Source organism: Pseudorca crassidens, chromosome 1, assembly GCF_039906515.1.
Source record: "Pseudorca crassidens isolate mPseCra1 chromosome 1, mPseCra1.hap1, whole genome shotgun sequence".
Classification (NCBI taxonomy): domain Eukaryota; kingdom Metazoa; phylum Chordata; class Mammalia; order Artiodactyla; family Delphinidae; genus Pseudorca; species Pseudorca crassidens.
Window position 1 is genome coordinate 14,079,113 of NC_090296.1, and position 23,407 is coordinate 14,102,519.

The following is a 23,407-nucleotide window of genomic DNA, read 5'->3' on the forward strand; positions in this document are numbered from 1 at the left end:
CTTGGTGGTTGATTCTGCTGCCCCAGAGCGCAGCTGTGTCTGCAGCATGGCTGTCTGTGAACCCGAGCCCAGGAGGAACCACCCTGCTTTTCATCGACTCCTAAAGCTTCCTCCAGACGCCTGCTGACAGGGACAAGTGCCCGCCAGGCCTTCAGTGTTTGGATAATACCATGTTACCATGTGCTGTGGTGCTCTGGGGATTTTGAATAAATGACCCCTGTCTCATTTGTGTCCTTGTCTCCAGACCCGCGGCAAGCTCCCAGGGGCAGGAGAGCCTGGATGGCTTCTCTGCGCACGGTGACAGCTGTGTGCACGGGCTAGCTCACCGTCTGCTTCTCTCTTCTGTGTTGTTTCCAGGCCAACCGGGACGCTGTGCTGAGCAGGATACCTGAGCACAAGAGCGACCGCCTCATCAGTTTACAGAGTGCATCTGTGGTCTATGATTTACTGACCATCGCTCTTGGAAGAAGAGGCCAGTATGAGATGCTGTCAGAGGTACAGCCCTTGAGTCTGGTTGACTTCCAGCAGTGGGTAGTGCTGGCAGTACCAGCACTGTGAAGAGCTGTGGGACCTGGTCTTGTCCCCACCCCCCGTCGCTGGCAGCCATGTGACCTTGGGCCCATCACTTAACTTTGGTTTCCATCTCTGCAAAATGCGAATTGGGCTAAACGATTAGGTGGTGGAATTCATTGGTGGTCATCTCCCAAGGGTCCATAAACCCACTGGGGCGAGTTCCCGTATGAGAGAAGGCAAGCGTTTCTCAAGCAGTTTCTCTTTCAGTGTAATTTGCACCATAACCCCAATCTCCCGTCTGTGACATTAATTTCCTTGTAAAACAGGTCTCATTTTATATAAAGTATCAATGCATAGCCGCTGGTGAGCTGGCATCTTCCGGCACAGTGTGCGTTGGGTGAGCTGGTGCAGGCTTCGCGGGAAGCAAACGCTGTCGCCACGTAGAGTCTTCTACTCGCTCAGGAGAGACCCCAGTTGCTCACAGATCTTGTACCAGGCATTGCCGTCTCACCCCCTCAGCTGCTAAGAAACACTTAGGATGGGAGCCTGACGGGTTTTCCAGTTTCAGAAGAAGCTGGTTAATCCGAGGCTGCGGTTATGCGTTATTGAGTCCCTGCCCAGAATACCAGATCCACCCTGGTAGGGGCTAAATCAGTAACAAGATGATTTTATCTTCTCTTTAGTGAAGTAAAAAGAAAGAAGGGAAGAAAGACAACTCCTTTTGTTAAAACGAACTTTTCCATGTTATTTATCTTTCTTTTTCTAAATTTACACACATTGCAACAGCCTCCGGGCAGGAGGACAGGGAATGAAATACAGTAACAGATTGGCTGAAATCAGATAAGCACCCAGCTCACCCTGTAGCCTGCCTGCCGGTGCATCGCCGCATTAGGCAGGAGCCTTGGAGAACAGATGAGCCTGCGTGGCTTGGATCTTTTTTTAGTCTTTGGTTTGGTGACTATACAGGGCAATGGTTACTCAGTCTTCAAAAAAAAAAGCAAAAAGCCCTCGCCATCTGGCTTAGATAAGGCAATGAGTCCAGATGTTCCTGTCATACACGGTATACCCCCTGGGACACTGCCCAGGCTTGGGATCGGCCCGGATTCTTTACCACCCCAGGGCTTTGGCTTCCTGGGACCCCCTCCTTCTGGCCAGCTTAGTTCCTGTCCGCCGCTTCCACCAAAGAGCCCATCTGTAGTGCCACCCAGCTCACAGCTGAGTTCTCTTAAGGTGAACTCCCCTCCACCCCCGACAAACCACTAAAAGTTTCTCAGAGGCCAGGGTTGAGCGTGGTTGGCACGTCTGCTTTCCTCCCATCATGTAGCAACAGAACCTGTCCCCAGCTTGAAATTCCCCTGTGTCCGCAGCAGGTGTGAGGAGCCTGAGGCTGACAGGCTGGACGGCCCCTGCCCACAGGCTTCTCGTCGTGCCACAAGTGACTCCAGGGGCACGGCTGTCATCCTAGCGGCATTCCTCTGCGAGCCCTCAGCTCCCTGGCATGGGCCTCTGCCCGGCACGGAATCCTGGGACCTTGTCTTCAGCCAGATGACTTTCACCTTGACATCACATGTAGCTTCATCTCGTGGTGATGACCTGACGCCCAAGTCACTGGGTAGTCCGGTTGGTTGCCGGAGCCTTTGCAATTCAGAATATGCTCTAGTCACATTGTCAACAGTGGAAACAGCGTCAGGGATTGCCTTGCAAGTGCTGGAGCAGAACGGTGGAAGAAAGGGAAATTTATCACTGTGTATCCCTCGGAGCCTTTTGAATTTCGTGCCGTATCTGTGTTTTATCTATTAAACATATAAATCGATGGATCAAATATATATATAATAGAGGACATTCATTTCTTTAACACATATAAATGCAGCCCCTGGTTCTGTGCCAGGGGCTGTGATTCAGGCCGGGGATGCAGCCGTGGGCGAGGCGGGGTCCCTGTCCGTGAGCGGCTCCCAGCCCAGAGGAAGGCCGCCAAGCAGCAGGCAGTCGCCATCTGGGCTGGCCGCTGCCGGGGGGTCTCCACACAGGGTCTCATCCAGTAATGACGGATCTGAATCCTTGGCCTTAGCTTTTCTTGCTACTTCTACTTAGTTTTGCAGATGGAGCTTCCCCCAGTGCACATGTGGCGGCCACGGTGAAGCAGATCTGAGTAGAGCTGTTTTAGGAGGAAGGCGCAGGTGCACAGCGTCTCGAGGGCTGGCCCTGGTTTGGGAGAGCTCGCCTCCTGGAGGAGGGTCTCGGTCCGCCCTTGGCTGAGCGCCGACCTCTCTCCCTTGGTCTCAGGCCATGACTTAAAGTGTCCCGCTTCCCTCATTTGCTGGGGTTTCCTCCCTCCCTCCCTCTCTTCCTTCCTCCCTCCCTCCCTCCCTCCCTTCCTCCCTCCCTCCCTCCCTCCCTCCCTTCCTCCCTCCCTCCCTCCCTTCCTCCCTCCCTCCCTCCCTTCCTCCCTCCCTCCCTCCCTCCCTTCCTCCCTCCCTCCCTCCCTCCCTTCCTCCCTCCCTCCCTCCCTCCCTTCCTCCCTCCCTCCCTCCCTCCCTCCCTCCCTCCCTCCCTCCCTTCCTCCCTCCCTCCCTCCCTTCCTCCCTCCCTCCCTCCCTTCCTTCCTCCCTCCTTCCCTCCCTTCCTCCCTCCCTCCCTCCCTTCCCTCCTTCCCCCTTTTTTCCCCCCAATTTGTATTGTATGTTTCCTTCCTTCCTTCCTCCCCACCCTTCCTTTCTTTCTTCTCATCTGCTCTTCCATTTCCTGAGGACTTTAGGTTAAAAGGCTAACTGGATTTTTTTTAATTGCGGTAAATTTACATGACATACACTCAACCACTTTAAAAGGTACAATTCAGTGGCATTTAGTACATTCATGCTGTTGTACAACCATCACCTCTAATTTCAAAACACTTTCATCACCCTGGGAGGACACCCCGGCCCCACTGAGCAGCTGCTCCCACTCCTCCCCGCCCCCAGGCCCTGGCAGCTACTAATCTGCTTTCTGACTCCCTAGATTTACCTAGTTTGAGTATTTCATGTAAATGCAATCATCCATCATGTGACCTTTTGTGTCTGGCTTCTTTCACCTGGTGTAATGCTTTCAGGGTCATCCACATGGTAGCACGTATCCGTCCTTCATTCCTTTTTATGGCTGAGTAGCATCCCATCGTATGGATAGACCACGATTTGTTTCTCCATTTATCAGTTGGTGGACATTTGGCCGTGGCAACAGTGCTGCTGCGGAGTAACTGGCTTTTAAACTTCCTACATTATTTCTCTGGGCCCCACGGATGTTGGGATTATCATTATCATTCACATGGCGGTTGTTTATATCCTGTCTTCATCTGCTGCATCGTCACCACAGTGATCTTTCTCAAACACCCTTCTGTTGAGAAACATTTCATGGCTATCCCCCTTGCCCCTTCTTTTTCTCCCTCTTTTTATTTTGTTTTGCTTTCTTTTTCCTCCTGTAATGAAAACAACTTCATTGTCTTTCTGCCCCATGCTACAGCCCTTGAAGAATCAAACATTACATACAAACATGACAAAGAAAAAAGTCACTGAGAATCCCACTCTCCTGAAAGAGTTGACTACCCACTGACATTTTAGAGATCACTTTGTCCTGTATCTCTTTATGAACAAGTGCATGTACATCTATGTAAGTTTCAAGGAATGGGACAGTATCATAGACGTTTTATTGTGGATATTCCCCATCATTCTCCTCCCCTCCATTGACATCCCCACCCCAGCCCTGCCTCCTCAACCCCCAAACCCGGGTCAGACATCTCATGTGTCCTGAGCACAGGCCCTAGAGTCAGAGAGCTTCGGTTTGAGTTCTGGTTCTGCCGCTTACTAGTTGTGTGATCCCGGCAAATCATTAACCTCTTATGCCTCAGTCTTTCCTTCTGTAAAATAGGCATAATAATCACACCTATGTCAGATCATTCTGAGGGTTATTCGCTAATTCATGTAAAGCGCTCAGAACAGAGCCCTACACGTAGAGCTCATTAAACAGCAGCCGCGTGCTGCTGTGCTGTTTCTACCGCTGGGTGCCCAGGAGTTGCCAGGCATGGGGGAAGCAACTAAGTATATAAAAACAGTATCTTGTCTTCCAGAAACTTCCAGTCTATATAAGGAAATCAGAAAACAACTCATGGAAAGGTAACCAGTTAGAGAAGACTAGATAGTGCAAGGCACGTTAATTGCAGGTGAAGGGACTAGGCCAGGTGCAGCAGAGCTGGCAGGTTGGGGGTGCCAGGGAGAATGACAAACAGCTGATGTATGAATTGGCTCTTCGGGGCCTGACAGGAATTAAGTCTAAGAGCAGAGGGACACCCTCATTATCAAGGTCACGGAGGTGCAGGGACGTGAGGCCTTGCTCTCATGGAGGGAGAAGAGGCGAGGACTGGGTGAAAGCAAGGAGCCGGGTTGCCAGGCCCTGACGTGTCTGGCACACCACCCTTCAGCTGCTCTGTGAGCAGATTATCTTTGCCTCTGTGCCGCTGCAGGAACCTTCCTTTCTTCTGGGTAGAATCTTTCATGAACAGAAGAGTTCACCTCCACCAGGCTGCTGTGAGAGGAGAGGTCTTGCCTCCTTCCCACCCTGTCCTCATCATACCTTCCTCCCTTCTCTTGTCCCCAAACAGCATCAACACTTCTGCATCAGGACGTGGCTAGCGCGGGTCCAGGCACTCCCGCACCAGCAGGGACAGGGTGGGGGGCCCCCAGTCCATCTTCTCATACTCACGACACCTTTGTGTGTGTCGTAAGCATTGTGCAGACTCCGCCCTTTAAGAATGGTGCTTATGTGGGGAGCAGAGCCACTTTGCAGAAAGACTCTCCTCTGTGTCTCCGTGGTTCAAGATGGAAGGCTCCCCTCGCATCTCAAGATGGGCTGCTTTCTTGTGTGCCCACACGGTGCCTTTCTTTCTCTCGGGGCGCTGTTCAGCCGGATCCTGGGCAAGGAGCGCTGTGTGCAAAGGGAATTCAAACCAAAGGAGCATCATATCCTCATCCTAACGGGTTTAAATATAAGCGCAATGGTTACCGTATCTCCAGTGCTAGGAGTTTTCATGTTTTTAAAGACTGATGTGAAGCCCTGCTGAAAGGTTTGTGTAGGAAGGAACACTTCTTTTTCTCCCCCTTTTTAAACAGTAGCGCTAGTTGGCATGACAACCTGCGCTATTAAAAGTAAAGCAACAAGCGCCGCTTTCTCTGTTTTTTAGAATGAACGCAAGCTGCTAAGGAATTGTTTCTTGAATTTGACTATTAATGGCTCCATTTTGACAGAATGTTTTGGGGTCCTTTTTGAAGGGTGTGTGTATCCCCTCTACACAGACATGGCAGCTTTAAAGACAGAAATGTTTTTTTTATCTTTCCTGTTGAATTCGTATTCATTTGTTTATGGTAAATCTCAACAACTTTATAGTTCTGTGGGTAGGACTGTCTGGCTCGTGCTTGTACCAAAGGGGCATCTACACGTCCGTACCCCAAACACTTATTTAATCAGGGAGGCTTGTAGAGAACACTTGAACATCTAACTACATCTGCTTAACCGGCCTATCATTTGTTAGTTTACACTAACATTTGGTATTTCATGCAGCCCCACTCACTCTGCAGAAACCCAGCCTTGACCTACATGCCAGGGTCCCTAGAAGGCATCAGGGTGGCCTGAAGCAAACGGAACCGCAGACTTCTGAGGAATCGAGGCAGAGCGTTTGGTTCGTGATAGGTGCACAATAAACACTTGCTGAATAAACCCGTGCTTCAAAACCAATGTACATTCTCATCCTGCTTTCCTTTGGTTTGGGGGTAAACTGTCCCTGGATGTACAATGAGTGTATCTTCCCCAGGTAGGCCCAAAGGTTAAAGGTCCTTTACTTGGGAAATAGCAGAGGAAGAGGTGGGCCCTGCTTGGGGCAGAGCACTGACTGGTGCAGATCCCAGCTCTGGTCCAGCTTTGGGGGTCAGCCCAGTAGGGATCAACTACATCATTTTTGAACGACAGGCCTGCCCTGAAGAATCTCAGCCACTGATGTGGCCACAGGTGTCTATATTCCCACCATTATGGGTATGTTTTTTGAAATAAGCATCATTGTTCTCTTCTTATGGCCCTCAAGGGAAAAAATTTTTCAACTTAAAAAATGCCATATTAACCATTTTAAAATATATAATTCAGTGGCATCAATTGGATCCACAGTGTTGTGTAACCAGTATGTCTGTTTCCATACTTTTCCATCACCCCGAACAGAAGCTCTGTACCTATTAAGCAATACTCCCCATTCCCGCAACCCCCATAACCTGGTAACCTCTAAGCTACTTTTTGTGTCTGTGAATTTGCCTATTCTGGGTACATTATACAAATGGAATCATGCAGTACTAGTTTTTTGGTTCTGGCTGATTTCACTTAGCCTAGTGTTTCCAAGCTTCAGCTGTGTTGTAATAATATATCTGATAGCGTGTATCAGAACTCCATTCCTTTTCAGAGCTGAGTAATATTCCATCGTGTGTATATGCCACATGTTGTTTATTCATTCGTCTGTTGATGGACGTGTGGATTGTTTTCACCTTTTGGCTATTGTGAATAATGCAGTGATGGACACGTATCTGAGTTCCTGTTTTCAGTTCTTTTGGGTATATGTCCAAGAGTAAAATTGCCAGGTCACATGGTAATTCTATGTTTAACTTTCTGAAGAACTACCAAACTGTTTTTCACGGCAGCTGCACCATTTTATGTTCCAAGCAGCAAGGCACGAGTGTTCCAGTTTCTCCACATTCTCACCCACGCTTTTATTTTTTGTTTTTGTTTTTTTGCTGTTGTCGTTGTATTATAGCCATTCCAGTAGGCGTGAAATGGTATCTCATTGTGAGTTTGCCTGTTGACTAATGATGTTGAACATCTTTTCACGTGCATATTCATCATCTGCGTTATCTTGTTTGGACTAATGTCTGTTCAAGACCTTTGCCCATTTTTTAAAAAATTATTTTTTTATTTATCTATTTTTGGCTGCTTTGGGTCTTCGTTGCTGTGTGCGGGCTTTCTGTAGTTGCGTCGAGCGGGGGCTGCTCTTCGTTGCGGTGTGCAGGCTTCTCATTGCGGTGGCTTCTCTTGTCGCGGAGCACGGGCTCTAGGCGCCTGGGCTTCAGTAGTTGTGGCCCATGGGCTCTAGAGCGCAGGCTCAGTAGTTGTGGCGCCTGGGCTTAGTTGTTCCGCGGCACGTGGGATCTTCCCGGACCAGGGATCGAACCCATGTCCCCTGCGTTGGCAGGAGGATTCTTAACCACTGGACCACCAGGGAAGTCCCCTTTGCCCATTTTTATATTGGGCTGTTTGTCTTTTTGTTGTTGAGTTATAGGAGTTCTTTATTTAATGTGGATAAGAACCTTAACAGATACATGATTTGCAAATACTTTTTCCCATTCTGTAGGTTGTCTTTTCACTTTCTTGACAATGTCCTTTGATGCGCACAAGTTCTTAATTCTGATGAAGTCTAGTGTACTGATTTTCTTCTTTTGTTGCTCATGCTTTTGGTGTCATATCTAAGAATCCGTCGCCAAATCCAAGGTCATGAAGATTTGTCTGGGGCCCCCCTTACAGGACAACCAGAAGAATGGATCCTAACATTCGACCTATATTCAAGCGTTCGTTGAACACCTACTTTGTGTAAGACACACCTCTGGGGAGCACCCGGGACACCTTACCTCCCTCCCTACTTCTTGTGTGTGTCAAGGGGCCACCATGGTTGAAGTCCCTGGTGCCCAGAGCCAGGGGAGAAGGACTGAAAACAAAGACCAAAAGGTGAGGGCAGTTGGGGAGAGAGGAGGGAGAGGAATGAAATGCCCATTTCCTGAGTTTAGGGATTCATTTTGTAAGAATAACAAAGGGCTACATCAGCAAAAGAGCAGATGGAGCGGTATTTGAGTAGAAACCTGGCAACCCTTTACTCACCGTGCAAACTTGATCCAGTTGCTTCACATCCTCGAAGGGAGAGCGTGCCGGAGGGCGGCGTCCAGCGTTCACGCTCTGTAATAAAGTCTGTGACCTTTGAAAAACAACCCACTCTCTACTCCCCCCACCATGGCCAGAGGCAGCGGTGGCCTCTAATTTAAGCATCTGCTGAAGTAATAAAGGTTTGACACTCCTCTGCTTGAAGCCATATCGCTGCTTTAGAGCAAAAAGAGAAACGGGAAGCGGGGGCACGGACGTGGGGTTTGCTCCGTTTTATTTCCAGTTTAAGGGGAGAAAACTTGAGCAAGCCTTGATGGGTGTTGTCTATGTTTTCTCAAAACTGGGTAGGAGGACTTTTATTTGTAGCTGAGAGTCCCATCAGCCTGACTTTTAGAAGCTTTTCCTGGCCCCAGACTCCTTGTAGAGTAGATCTCTCGAACTCCACTTTAATTTGTACTTTTATATGCAGTTAATTTAGAAATAAGGGCTCTGACCTGAGCATCATGAGACCTGGCTTCTAATTCCAGGGCTGCCACTGTGTGACCCTGGGCTGGTCCTATCTCCTCTCTCTAGGTCTTAGTTTCCATGTCCTTAGTAAAGTAAGAATGGGACGAGATAATCTCGAAGGTCAACACACTCTCTGATTATATCAATCTGTGGGTCTAAGATAATGGTCCAGAATGTCTAAATTGCTTAGATAGTTTTTCATTGCTTAGTTTTTCACCGCTAAAGTAAGGAAATGAAATATTATTCATATACCATGTTAAATTTTTAAAAATTGTTACACACCTGCCAGGAATTACATTTATTAATTGATTCATTAAGTATATACGATATAGAAAAGAAAAGCTTCCTAATCAATCGAAGGATCTAGGTTATGAGAACTTGTAGGATATGGCCAACCTGTCCACAAAGGTGAATAATGGAGACAGTTCTCTATGTTATTTGTTCTATTTTAATAGTGATGAATTTTAGACATCCCCTCCAGGCTAAATTTGAGGGGTATCTGATTATTTTATTCCTGCCCCCTCCCCCATGGGTTTTGGAATCTCACCGTTGAATTCCAAATATAGACGTTGGCTTTTCCTTGCTTGTGGTATTGTACAGCTGTCACTGCCATGCACCCAGTTCGTGTAATTGGGCTTTGCATACTAGGAAGGTAATTGCTAAATCCTTTTCTTCTGCCAGAAGAACTTCTCATCCCTGGAGCCCCCTCAGAGACGGCTCGTTTATGAAAAGCCAAATTAGGAGACTGGAAGGGATGAGCTCTTGCTACCAAAAGGAAATAACATTTTTGGAAGTGACATTTTGATGACCACTCAAATGATTAGGATGCCAATTAGAGTCTAATTATTGTTCTACCAAATATTCTTGGTATTAAATGAATGTTATCTGGGATTTAGAGAGAGGTGGCAGTAAGTCTGATTGCAGCAAATGGACCTGTCTTTCCTGGTAGAGATAATACTGTTGCCAGATCCATCTTCTTTCCTTGTAAGGGAGATGATTTGGAGATATCACCTGCCGTTCTGTGTGGGTGACTAAGGGATCTGCAGATCTGCATTGGAGTCCACGTCCCTCTCCCCAGGCCCACACTGCCGTCTCTCCGCTGGACATTGGAAGTGGAAAAGGGCCAGCTCTCATCTCCCCCTTTCCACTTAGGGGCTCCCTTCCTCTCTCCCCCTGCCCTCCACTGGCACCCCAGCCCCGTTCCCAGGGCTCCTCGCCGCGGATCTAGCCCTGCAGCAGCATCCACTACTTCTTTGTTTCGTGAAAGCGACATCAGCAGTAGCATGTTTATTGCATTCGCTCTGTGCCAGACACTCTTCTAAGCATTTTACACGTATGACTTCCTTTAACCCAGTAACAACCCTCTGGCTGGTGAGCGAGGCGTTTGGATTAAGCTTAGGCAGTCTGGCCTTAGAGCCGCTGCCATCAGCACATGCTGCTCTCCTCTCCAGCCACCAGCCAGGCTGGGTCTAGGGGACCGAAGCCGCCTCTTATATGCACCCCACTCCCGTCTGTCTCCATCCTGCAACACCTACATCTTCTTCCATTTTCATTAGTACCTCTTTTAGACTGGAACCGTTATTGAAATGTGAATTATCTCACTTTATAGCATATATTCTGCTCCCAGGCTCCTTACTTCATTAAAACTGGAATTTTTAAATTTATGGACAATATGTTATGCTGTCTGTGATCTGCATCAAAATAATATGTTGGGGAGAAATGGGTAGGGATACAAATGAAACAGGTTGAGAACTGAGTTGGTAGTTGAAATAGGGCGAAGGGTACACGGGGATTTATTATGCTATTTCCCCTATCTTTGTGTTTGAAATTTTTCAACAATAAAAATTTTTTATCACCAAACTTCTTATTTGTATCAAAGGCAGTTAACTCACAGAGAACAGGAATAGTAATAATAAAAATTTTTAAGAAGGAAAATAAACTGGAAATTTTTACTCTGTCACATACATATGTGTTGAAGGTGCTTAAAAGGGATAGCCAAACAGAACTGGGGTGAGCAAAGCCCTAGTCTAAGGGGCAGAGGCTGTGGATAGCAGGTGTTCCAGTGACGCCCCAAGTTCCCTTTGGTCTTAAATGCATTCTTTGGAAGAGCGCTTCCTTTGTGATTGAGGTATGTCGACCTGAGTGCTTAGAGATTTATATAATCTCCGTGTTTACAGGGACATAGGGGAGGACGCGTTACATAGCCGAGCAGTACGCTTGGCATCAGGATTTCAGGAGCATCTGGAGCTGTCTGGGCACTTTTTCAGAGCCAGCTGCCGTCATTGTATAGAGGATGCCAAGAGCCCACAGGAAGACAGAGCCATCGGCTCTGAGGCCAGAGCGCCAATACTTTTGAATTGGGGTGAAGGGTTAATTTGTAATTGTTGGTTTGCGTTTCCTAACTCTCTCTATGACACCCCGATGGCTTATAATGGGACGTGGGTAGTTACAGTTATGAGAATGGGGTCCGAGCTGGGAGGGGCTGTGAAAGATCTGCAGTGTAGAGGAAACCATGGCCTGGGTACATCTTTGTCAAATCGTGCGCCTTTGAGATGGGCCACCGTGATGCTGGTGGGCATCTCTGGGATCTGTGAAGTTTCCTGAAAATTCAGCAAGCTGGAAAGGCCTCAGTCCTCAGAGCTCCAGGGATCCCCAAGAGGACACAGGAGCGAGGGCCCCTCAGCAGTACAAAATATTGTTGAATCTCGGGAGTATTTCAGGGAACGTGTGGCATTTTTAGGAGGCTTTTATTTAGCTATACTCTGCTTTATGCGGTAGGGATGGGCCCAATCAGTTGAGTGGCTTGTCTGTAATTAACGTCTCAGAGGCAGTGGAGAGCTATGGATAAGCGCTCCAGCTCTGGAACCAGACCACCTGTGTGCAGATCCTGGCTCTGCCACAGCTCTCTGAGACCCTGCATGGTCACATGGCAGAGTTGTGCTCCATTTCCCTCCTCTGTAAATGTAACAGTACCTGCTTGGACCTTGTTGGGTCATTAGGACCAGCGAACGAGGCAGTTCCTGTAAAGCAATTAGAAGAGCACTTGGCTGCAGTGTTAGCAAAGAGCTTGTTGTCTCAGCGAGTCTGGGCTGTTGTAACAAAATACCACAGACTGCGTGGCTTGTACGCAACAAACGTTTATTTCTCACAATTCTGGAGGCTGGGAAGTCCAAGGTCATGAGTGGCAGATTTGATGTCTGGTGAAGGCCTGCTTTCTGGTTGCAGACCGCCCGCTGTTCGCCCAGTGGAAGGGGCAAGGAATCTCTCTGTGGCTCCGCCCTCATGACCCAATCAACCCCAAAGGCCCCGCCTCCTAACACGGTCACATTGGGGATCAGGTTTCAACATAAGAATTTTGGGGGGGGACACAGACTTTTAGTCCATACCACTTATTAAGGAAATAATAAACATGTATTCTAACAGTTTGGTTCCATAAAGTTGTACATTATTTTCAAGGGCCTCAGATTGAATCCTTTTCTAAAATGAGGAAACATTTTGTAAAGTAAATAATTATTTCTGATATTATGTATTATACGTTTGAATTTTCATATATTAAATTTGGGTAAAATGATAGCTGTCATATTACATTTCCTCTCTTAATATAAGAATGTTAATTTTAGGTAATAGCTAACCTTTTTTTAGCACCTACTAGCCTGTATCTGAAGTACTGTTCCTGTTGCTTGTTATGTATTAACTAATTTAATCTTCCTGGTAACTCGCTACATTAATTACTGTTATATTTCTCACGTTACGGTGAGGAATCTGGGTATAGAGAAGTTAATTGGCTTGCCCAAATTCACACACTTAACCTGTGGTGATTCTTTATTTCTAGCTGCTGTACATGTCATGAATTCCCTATTCTGGAAAGTTCTCAGGCAGAAGTAGTACAACTACTTGTTGGGGGCTGGGTGGTAGGGGGTGCTATCAGAGGGGCCTGAAGCATTTGATCGGGTGCACCTTCAGAACCTTGGTTGTAGGTAACAGACGTGACTTGTCAATTCAGGCAGAAAAGTCATGCATCTACCAATGCATACCGTTTAGCACACAGGATCCACAGAAGGCTAAAGAACAGGGGTGAGCAGAAATTGAGGAGGCAAAGCCCCCTGCCCCAGTCTGGGAGGATACTGTTAACTCTGGAGGGCTTCCACCAACCCGGCTGCTACCGCGGCCCCCAGGCCTGGCCATGGAAAACAACTTCCAACGGCCCGTCCCCCTGCCCAGACCTCTGGATGCAACTCGCTGGCAGGAGCATCTCACTGGCCAGGCTCAGGTCACGTGACACACTCCAGTTGCTTCCCTCCTTCGTTCACCCTTAGGTTTGGCACCTGGAAAGCAGAGTCTGTTCCCCTTTTATCTAGGGTGTCCTTACCCCAACTCCTGCCTGAAAATAAACAGGAGAGTTTTGAGGTGATAGGCAGCCAAAATGACAAATGTCCCTTCCGTTAAGAGACTTCGACTAGATGCTTCCCAAGTTCCCTGGTAGCCCCACGATTCTGAGTCTACTCTTTATGAGGGCTGGTATTTCCCTGGAGCACCTGGAGTGGAGCTCTATACTGATTAGGCTTCCATGAATGTTTCTCACTGAAGATAATGAGTATGTTGGCCTTTGTCACAAAAGAAAATAAGGATGCACACTTATTTATAAGCTCTAGCTTTTTGATTCAGAGCAGAGTGTTTGAGCTGTGAGCTTTTGTTTATCAGGAAAGAAGTTGATGTTTATCGTTCTTCTTCACAAAAGGAGGCAGAAAAGCACTTAAACCTTTAAATGTCTCCGTGTACACATTTAAGTGCTTAGTGGTTATATTGCAATGAATTCGTTGAGTGGAGTTGTAGAACAAACCTCATTTTGATCATTATCTACCTACTTCTCTCCACATACTGACTCCTTTGCCTACTTCCACCAATGTGATCATCATTCTGGTTTCCTTCTTCATCATCCCTCATCCCCCTTCCCTAAGTCAGTTTCCAAGCACTGGCTTTTCACCGCTTGGCGTTCTCTCCTTAATACCTGTCCTGCCCCACGTGCTCCCAGCCCGTGCCGCCCCACACCTGGGTTAGGTCTTCCCGCACCACCCCGTCTCACCCACTTGATCTTCTCAGCGAGGTGCTTTCCTCTTTTTACACCCACTGTGCTTCTTAAAGGCACAGTAATGCTTTCTTGTTGCTCATCTGTGTAGCAGAGCAGGTAAGAGGGCTCTGGCGACAGATTCAGATCCCAGCTCTGCTATTCAGTGTTTTTATTAGTGAGAGGTGTATCCAGAAGTAATGAACAAAACCACCATATAGTGAGTGCCTTAACCAAATATGAGTATTTTTTCCCTATGGCAGGAAGTCTGAGGAGAGGCAGCTGCAGCATCTCATGATATCAGAGGCCCGGCACCTTCTCTCTTTCTGCTCAGTCATTCTAGAGGGTAGCATTTGTCCTCATGCTTCTCACTTCCTGGCCGCCCCACCTCCAGTATTGAGTCTGTGTCCCGGGCGGAAGAAGGACCAGGGCTGAGGGCAAAGTGTATGCCAACTGCAGGTGCCCTCCCCTTAACTTCTGCCAACATCCTGGTCTAGGACGGAGTCACATGTCCACCCCCGAGTTTTTGACGAAGTGTGTCTCCAGTGGGATCAGAATAAGGGACCAAGTGTCCGTTTTACATCCTACACCATCATTAGCATGGGCTTATTAACTGCTTATACTTCGCTTCTTAATATATTTTTTAGGGCAGGTTTTCACAGTAAACCAACCAGCACAGTATTTACTGTGACTTTCTTTGTGCATACCATTTAAAATCCTGGAATTCTTTCCTCTCCTCTCACCCCTTCACTTTACCTGTATCATGACCTTCTCTGTGGCTGCTTTGTCTCTCAGCCCCAGCCCCCTGCCCCTCCCTCCTTGGGCATCCATGAATCCTAAGCATCCCACCTGTCCTTCTCCTCCGCTCCCGGGCTGCAGGGAGCGTCGCTGGAGAAGAGGGGCCACGTGCTGCCGTAGGTGCCACCGCATGTCCACATCAGTCTTTGAGGTGACCCTGATGGGAGCTGTCTGCCCTCTCAGGGTGAAGGTTTTGTTGCTGTTTAAGGCTTTTCTGTTCATTTAAAAACCTCCTCGGGAGAAGGCCTCACGTGAGAAGCCCATTGTTCCAGGGGCCTGGCTTTCTAACCCATCTCTGCACTTTCTTCTCTGCCTGCTAGTTCCCCTCAGGTTGCCTCCCCAGTCTCTCTTTCTCTCTGTCTCTTTCTCTGTCGTTCTCTCTAATAAACACACACACACACACACACACACACACACACACACACACACACACACACACACACACACACACACACACACACCTGCATACACAGACCTTCCGTGCCATGGGTTTGCTCCCGGGTATGTAGGCCGGAGACTCTGAGGGCCCCCTTCACTCCCTCCATCTCACCAGCCACCCGCTCCTTCCTTGGGTGGCCCTTCCTTGCTGATTCTAATTCAGACACATTTCTTGCTTCTGTCCTTGTTTCTGAAGTCCCTGGACCATTCTATCCACCTTATTCCTGGCCTTCATCCACCCTGGTCATACACCCCCCTGGTCATACACCCCCCTCATCCCATGATCTCCCTTAGGTTCTGACATGGTCGTGTCACTCTATGCAGAAACCAGAGGCTCCTCATGGATTGGGTGACCTGCATTTGTAGATCTCCCGCCTCAGGCGGGCACTGAGGAGACATTGAAGACAGGATCTCTGCCCTGGATAGTTTCTCAGAGTGGGACTGGGCTGGGCTGGACTGGGCTGGGCTGGGCTGGGCTGGGCTGGGCTGGACTGGGTTGGGCTGGGCTGGGGCGGGTGAAGACATCACATTAACACAGGTATGAACTCTGGGAGCACAGAGGAGGGAGAACCAAAGCTGGGGAGGGGGAGGGAGATGGAACAACTCAGACAAGGAGCCACCACGTCAGACTCTCAGTGACGCGGCCCCAGCCGCGCCTGCCTTCTGGCCGCCCGTGCCCTCAGCTGGGTTTATACTGGACCACTTGTCATTGGCACGTCGAAGCATCCTCTTTCGTGCCTCCACGTCCTTGTTTGTCCCCCCTCTTCCCGGAGCACCGTTTCTGAATCCTAGCTGTGTTTTCTCCCTTCTCATCCAACAGAACTGGCTCAAGTACCAGTCTGCCAGGACGCCGTTCCCGATGCCCGTGACCGCTTTCCCACAGTACTTTCTGTTTCCTCCTCTTGGGACACTTGTCAGTTGGGACCTTGTATTTGAGTAGTTTGTGTACCTGCCTCTTTGCCTGTATTAGATGAAAAGCTCCTTGGGATCAAGGGTTGTGTTGTAGTCAGCTGTGGATTGCCCCCGGCTTCTGGCCCAGGGGGCTGCCTCGGGGGGCGCCTCGGGAGGGTTCGGAGGAGCAGGGTGCTTTAAGCATTCCAGGGAAGCCGATGTGGTAGGACTGCTCTTAGTGCGCACAGACGCACACTCACACCTGCCCAGCTGCGCCACCGGCAATTCTTACCTGTCTGCATTTGTTCTTCTTTCCAATCCAGTGCTTAGAAAGAGCCATGAAGTTTGCCTTTGAGGAGTTCCACCTCTGGTACCAGTTTGCTCTGTCACTCATGGCTGCTGGAAAAGTGAGTCTCCCTTTCTGACATGCAGTCCTCTGTGTTGATGGTTAACTTGAATTTCATGGGATGATGTGATGCCTGGTAGATGTCTACACCAGCTACTTGAAACTGTCCTGTGGTCATTTATAAATGAGTGATCGAATTTAATTATTTGGGGGCCAACATGGACACATCATTGAGAAGAAAATTTTGAAATTCTTGCCTTTTTCTAGTGTTTGTAACTTTATCTGAAGCTGTAAGGTCAGTTCTTCACACTGACCCCTTTCACTCATTTGAGAGTGTAAACTATTCCTGGCAGGGGAAATCTGCTAATTATCTGTAGCAAGATGTGATCTGAGACCGTGTACAGTATTGGTTGAAAGCAAGGGCTGTGGAGAGAGAGGCCTGGTGCGGACCTCGAAGCCGTGTGACCCATGGCAGGTCACTTAGTGTCTCAGCTTCCTCTTCCGTCTCATGGAGAAATGGTACCGACTTCATAGAATTGTCATCAGGTAGTGAGATGATACCCACAAGGTGTTTAGCATAGGACCCCCAAAACGAACACACTCAATAAAGATAATAGCCACTGTTATTCTTGTTAATTTAGGCCCTTTAGTGAATTGTAAAGTCTGAGACACAAGATTATTGGGGCAAAGTGGAGTGGTATGCTTTCCATTCTGAATGGTATGCTTTAAATTAGATAGTTTCTTTTTTATAATAATGTAAACCTCCACTGTCTTTATTTTTTTCTTACTTTTACAATGGCTACACAAGTAGGGAATAAAACTAGGGGGATTCGGGGCAGCGTTTTCACTTGTTTTAACCACAGTTTACTCCCCGGTCCCCCAAAAGTTCCAAGCTCAGGTTATCTCCATCCCCAGGCCCTTGCTTCATTGGGTGAAAGTTGGAAAACCTCATTAAGAGTGTATCCTAACCAGAAACCCCACTGGGAAGGCTTTAGAATTTGGTTCTGTCAAAAATTTTGAGTTTCACAGAAATGATCTCCTTTTGCCAAGTCTGCTCGCGCGGTGAAGGTGCTGAAAGAGTGCATCCGCCTGAAGCCGGACGACGCCACCATCCCACTTCTGGCCGCAAAGCTGTGCATGGGCTCCCTTCACTGGGTGAGTGGGGCTGGGGCCCTCCGCGTGTGCGGGGGCTGCCACCCTTTTGATTCCTAGGCAGAGAGGAAATAGTAGCAGTGCATCAGCTACACAAAAGCAAGGCTGTTCAGAGCCCCGGGCTTCTGGGCCAGGCTACAGCCCTCCTCAGGCCTCAGCCCCACCCCAAGGACTTCGGGGAATCAGTACAACTCCAGGTTTTTCTTTTTCATGGGAATGTGCTTCAAAAGTAGAAATGGTAAGATGGAATTGGAATTCCTACTCAGACGCATCCTGTATGTAAGTCATATGGGACTGAAAAAGTCTATGTCACTCAGTGATTCCCTCTTAGGAGAGCCTGAGCTTTTCTGTAAAGCCAAGAGTCAACCTCTACTTTAGCTCATGTGTAAACCCAGCTTCCTTCATTCCTCTTCCTGCACAGAGGCTTTCCGCTTCCAATGTTCTTGTTCAGCTTTGAATCTGGGAAGAGCCTGATTTGTAACAATTGTAGTACCTCAAAAACGTACTGTTTGAGCAGAAACTAGAAAACTCAATTGATCGCCACATACAGTGGAGTTTTAATGTCTTTCTCTAACTTCATGTCAAGGTTAGTGATAAGAAGAAGTTGCCCAAAAGACTGAGGCACGTGGCTAAGGTTTTCTACCATGACGGTCCTTGCTGCTCTTTTTTTTCCATTTATTCTCACCCAGCAGGGCGAAAGTAAACATTGTGAAGAAAGTGTCCTACTTTGGTCAAATTTTTCTTGGGAAAGTGTGGAAGAAAAAACACATTTTGAAATGTGGCTCTCACCTGAAACACAGCCGTGAAGGTGTTGTGTGGTCCGTGCAGGTTTTAACACTTTGGTGTGGCAAGTGAGGGGACATGCAGGCAGGCCCCGAGAGTGGCTGGAGCAGTGGACCGAATCTTTCGGTTTTGAAAATGCCAGCTTCCAGCTGTGACTCTGCCACACTCCTTCCAGCGATGGCATCATTCATCACCATAACACCTAACATAAACCTGACTCTCTTTTACAAGATGAGAATAACAAATCTTTTCTGTATATTTTTTACATTTTTATCATTAAAATTTCCAAATACCGCAAAAGTAAGGAGCATAATCAACTATCATCCATGTACTATCACCCAGCTTCAGTAACATCAGCACTTACCATACCCCGAAGGAGCAAATCTTATTATTTTTGCCTCTAGTGAGCTGTGCAAAAGGTCTTATTGTGGGTGTAGTTTACAGGTGCACATTCTTCCCTTTGGAATCTGCCAGTGCGAGGTCTGTGTGCGGTGTACTGTAAAATAAATAGATGGAGTTTTGAAATTTCTAACAGCTTGTGGGAAAGAGAATCCAAGCCTAAAAGATTCTTTATGTCATGCAAAAAAGGAAAGACCCAAGCACAAAATATTTCAAGAACTTTATTCTTTACAAATTATACATACATGTATACATAGCTTCTGAATACCTAGCACAATCTAATCACAGAGCCAATCAGTGAAAAACAGAGACGACAAAGAGCCCCACCAAGTATGCAAGTGACCTTGGAAAAGAGGGCAAAAAAACGATAAGGAAAGGTTGAAAGCAAAAAGGCAAGGTGGGAATCCTGAGGACTGTTGAGAAGCTGAAATACAGAAAACAGAATCACCAGAGTGGAACTGGAAGATCTGGGAGTTATTTTCACAGTGACTCATCAGAAATCGCTTAGGACAGCAGATGCTTATGGGAACTCATGTTAGAAATTCTGCAGGATGTTGGTGTTGTTTTTAACTTACCTGGTTTTTCAGTTGGAAGAGGCTGAGAAGTTTGCCAAAACCGTCGTTGATGCGGGAGAGAAAACGTCAGAGTTCAAGGCCAAAGGCTACTTGGCCCTGGGGCTTACGTACAGTCTGCAGGCCACTGACGGTGAGCGAAGTCCCCGCCCACGGGAGCTGGGGAGCCACCAAGTCTGCACTGCAGGACCGGCCCATCCCCTGTCTCAGGAGGGCGCATGGCTGGTTCCTCGTTTGCCGTCCTGTGGGGACCTGCCACCGCTGTCCTCTTTGCTTGGACCGGTCGGAGAATGGGAGGGAAGAAATGCAGGCCCTGTGCCCCGGCTCCCAGGCCCTCTTCACAGGTGCACTGTGCTGGTGGTGCCCAGCTGGCAGCTGTAGGGATCTGTCCTGAGGAGTGAGGTGAGCAGGGCCCTGAGAGAGAATTCACCCCACCCGCCCTTCACCTGACTCTGCCCCAGCGCTTGGCCTGAGCTCTCCCCATGTGGAGGGATGTTGGGTCTTAGGCTAGGAATGTAGAAGCATTCAGGGCCCACCTCCTCCAGAAAGCATCCCTTGATTTATCAGTACCTGCCCCTTCTCCATTTGCACTTTTTTTTTAAAAAAAAACAACTCTTTTTTATTTATTTATGTTTTGGCCGCTCCGCGCAGCATGTGGGATCTTAGTTCCCCAGCCAGGGATCGAGCCCATGCCCCCTGCAGTGGGAGCGCGGTGTCTTAACCACTGGACCGCCAGGGAAGTCCCCATTTGCACATTTTAATTCACGGATACGTACACGTGTAGTATAGTGGCTCACAGCACCTGCAGTGACATTACACGTTTGGGATGTATTTACTGTTTTGGTGGATGGGCTTCCGGCTAAAAAAAAAAAATCTTAATTATGTTTTCTATACTTAATGAGTTTTCAATTATATGTTTGCAGAAAGGGTAAATTGGTAAATTGTTTTTCTGAACTTTCTATTATTCCTTTTACATTTTGTTGTTAAATGTAACACAAATACCAAAAAAAATCTCAAAAATGATTGTCCAACTCAGTGAATTAGTATAAGGGAAAGTATTCTTATAAGCAGCACCCTGCTTAGGAGATAGAACCTTGCCAGCTACCTGGGAGCCCTTTACCTGCCCGTCCCAATCACAAGCCCCCTTAAGAGAAGACACTACCCTGACTTTTATGGTATTCATTTTCTTTTGCTTTCTTTGTAATTTTGCTATAGTTTATTTTACATGTTACCCCAAATCTTTCTTTCCTCTGCCCTAAAATATCAAAGACCCTGGAGAAGTTTTGCATATCAACTGATTTTCAATCATAGATTTTTTTGCTAATTTTTCATATACACTGACAATACCCAGAACATTTTTTTAACTATAGTAGGCTTTCAGTGAAGGGTAAATTTCATAGCATATGTTTATCCATATAACTTCTTAGTTGAGACTCTACACCTAATTGTGGGAGAGTCACGTGACCCTGCTGGGTCTCATCTGTATCCACGGTTCTCTTGGGACAGCTCTCTGGATGCCTCTAGCTCATTCACTGTTGTTCTAAGTTAGTCATGGCTCACAGCTACATCCAGCTCTGGGCAGCCTTCCACCATCCTCAGCGCGATGTCAGGATGGGATCTGCCATGTTGGATTTGTTAGATAAGGACCATCTCCAGGTGCAGCCATCAACAGGTTCCTCTAGGAGTTTTTCTGTTGTCCCCGTAAAAAGTACCTTTTTAGTTTCTACAAGGCTCTAAGGTGGCATTTCTCACATGCTGTCTACAGGGGAAGTGTTGAGCTGATTTTCCAGTATCAGTGTTGGGTTTGCCCTGTCTGTCCCTGGTGTTCACATCAAGGCATTAAAGGTCCTAGCCATTGCCTCCGTGAATTAAACTGGCCTTCCATGGCATCAGGCTAGTGTCCTTGGTTTTCGGTGCCGGAAGGAACTCTGAAGGCCGTCAAATCCACCCACTGGGGCTTGAATCTCTTCTCTTCCATTCTGGCAGAGCCATTCTTCACCCGTGAATTACATGCCTGCCCTTGAGAATGGTTTCCTCTCTGGAGTTCCCAGCTAGTCTTTTGAAGACAGGCTGCTATTCCTGGGGGTACCAAGAGTGACCAGCCAACTCTCACTCTCGCCTTGGCATGGTTCCACAGTTATGCCCAACAAGTGCAAGGGCCTCAGGCTGACACGGCCTTCGTTTCCCATCCTCGACAGTGCCTGGGACAGGACTGGGCACATAAGCTCCCAGAATTTGTTGCTCTTAATCCAGTCAAATGTTTAGTTTTTGTGATGAGTTTTCTATTTGTCAGAAACTCCCTGATCTCCCATGCCACTGACTAATCGAACCCTTTTCTTAGCTTCTTTGCGAGGGATGCAGGAGGTCCTACAGAGAAAGGCGCTTCTTGCATTTCAGAGGTGAGTGGGAGTTCATCTTTTCACTCGGCTGTACATAATGACACCAAAGTATGATAAGTATAAAAAGAAGAGATATTTATAAAGATTATGTAAACAGTATTTTACCCCTGGGAGTCTTTCCTCCCGAGTACCGAACAGACAGTATAAAACTTGCTGCATCACTTGTTGCCATGTAAATCTGCATCCTTGATATGTTTATTCATTCGGGCACATTTTATTCATTCCTAATAAAGCGATTTCAGCTCTAAGAGAGGTACTTTTTTATGTCTAGGGAGATGATTCCTTTTATTAAAGAAATTTTTTATCATCTAGAAAAAGCATCATTCTTTGCAACCTTTTTTTTTTTTAACATGTCAATCTGCAGATTTTTATATTACGAAATGAAAAGGCCAGATTTTAGGGCAGTCTCTGAAATACTTATAAGACAGTCAGGCCAGCAGGTCCCAGGCCTCTCCATCCCCTCCATGCTCCATAATACCTTATGCTTATCTCCATCACTGTACCTTTCATGAAATTAGGAGAAGGCCTTATAATTAGAGACCGCTTGCATGTCACAGTGGCCTTTCACACCCCTTACTTGATCCTCACCCCACACCAATAAGGTAGATGGAACAAGTCGTGTGTTCACTGCAGGTGAGGGACCGAGATGCAGGGATGAAGAGCCGGAATCCTGTAGCTATTGAGGTCAGGAAGGTCAAGGTCTCTGACACTGACTGGCTTCTCTGGTACCTACTACACCACACTTCCCTCATTTTATTCTTACTGCAGGCATAATAAATCACTAACATGAATCACTGTCTGAAAGTATAACCCCATGATGTCCAATCTAGAATTGGTATTGATCCTGTCAGCTTAAATATACCTGAGTTACTTGATTTCTTGGAATTATATTAGAAACTTAGTTACTTAACCAAAAGTTTTACGAGGACCTCTCAATACCTAATAACCGTTGTTAGATTTCTTTCCTTAGAACTAGGGCTGCCTGTAGGTTTGTCACAGTGTACATGCTCCTTTTTATCACGAAATCATTAGCACTTGGTTTCAGTTAGTCTGAAACACTTTCATCTCTTTTCTTTCCATTTCCTAGCAGGCGTGCCCATAGCTCCTTCACGCTGCCAGTCCCAGACTGGTTAATGACAGAAGGTACCAACTGACAGCAGCAAACAGACCTCCTATCTGTGTGCTAAGTTTTTGTTGATATCCTTCAGCACGGAGTGTGGAAAGCATTTCCATTTCAAATGATTTGGAGTTTTAAATTTTCCAGTCCTAGTTTGTAAAACCCACACATGGATGCCTAAGAAAGTGGTCATTACATCTGTTTCACTGTTTCACTTTCCTTAAATCAGCTCGTCTTACTGGCTCTCTAAAAACAGCCATGGTGGTGGTCTGCCTTGAGCCGCAGAATTCATAACTTCATGTTATATAACAGCTGTTCCATTGGCCTGAATTTCTTTTTGTTCCTCTTTTGCTTAGTTTCTAATTCAAAGGGATTTTTAAAATATTAGTTCATATGGGAATAAAGCGGAATAAAATCCTACTAACCTACGTGATTCTATTGGGGAAGGCTAACCTAAATTTGTATTTATGTATATTTAAGGGTATTTTTCAAAGTAAT

The 23,407-nt window shown here is 47.1% G+C and overlaps 1 protein-coding gene across 12 annotated transcripts in view; it reads left to right on the forward strand.

The window, feature by feature from the left end:
* The window catches only part of TTC7B (tetratricopeptide repeat domain 7B), a 236,934-nt gene that overhangs the window by 120,915 nt on the left and 92,612 nt on the right, over positions 1-23,407 (forward strand). For all 12 annotated transcript variants that reach the window (XM_067727813.1, XM_067727818.1, XM_067727860.1 and 9 more), the window contains 5 exons: positions 358-495; positions 16,465-16,548; positions 17,538-17,642; positions 19,409-19,526; positions 21,735-21,792. In XM_067727813.1, coding sequence (XP_067583914.1) covers positions 358-495; positions 16,465-16,548; positions 17,538-17,642; positions 19,409-19,526; positions 21,735-21,792 — 503 coding nt within the window. The remainder of the gene's footprint in view (positions 1-357; positions 496-16,464; positions 16,549-17,537; positions 17,643-19,408; positions 19,527-21,734; positions 21,793-23,407) is intronic.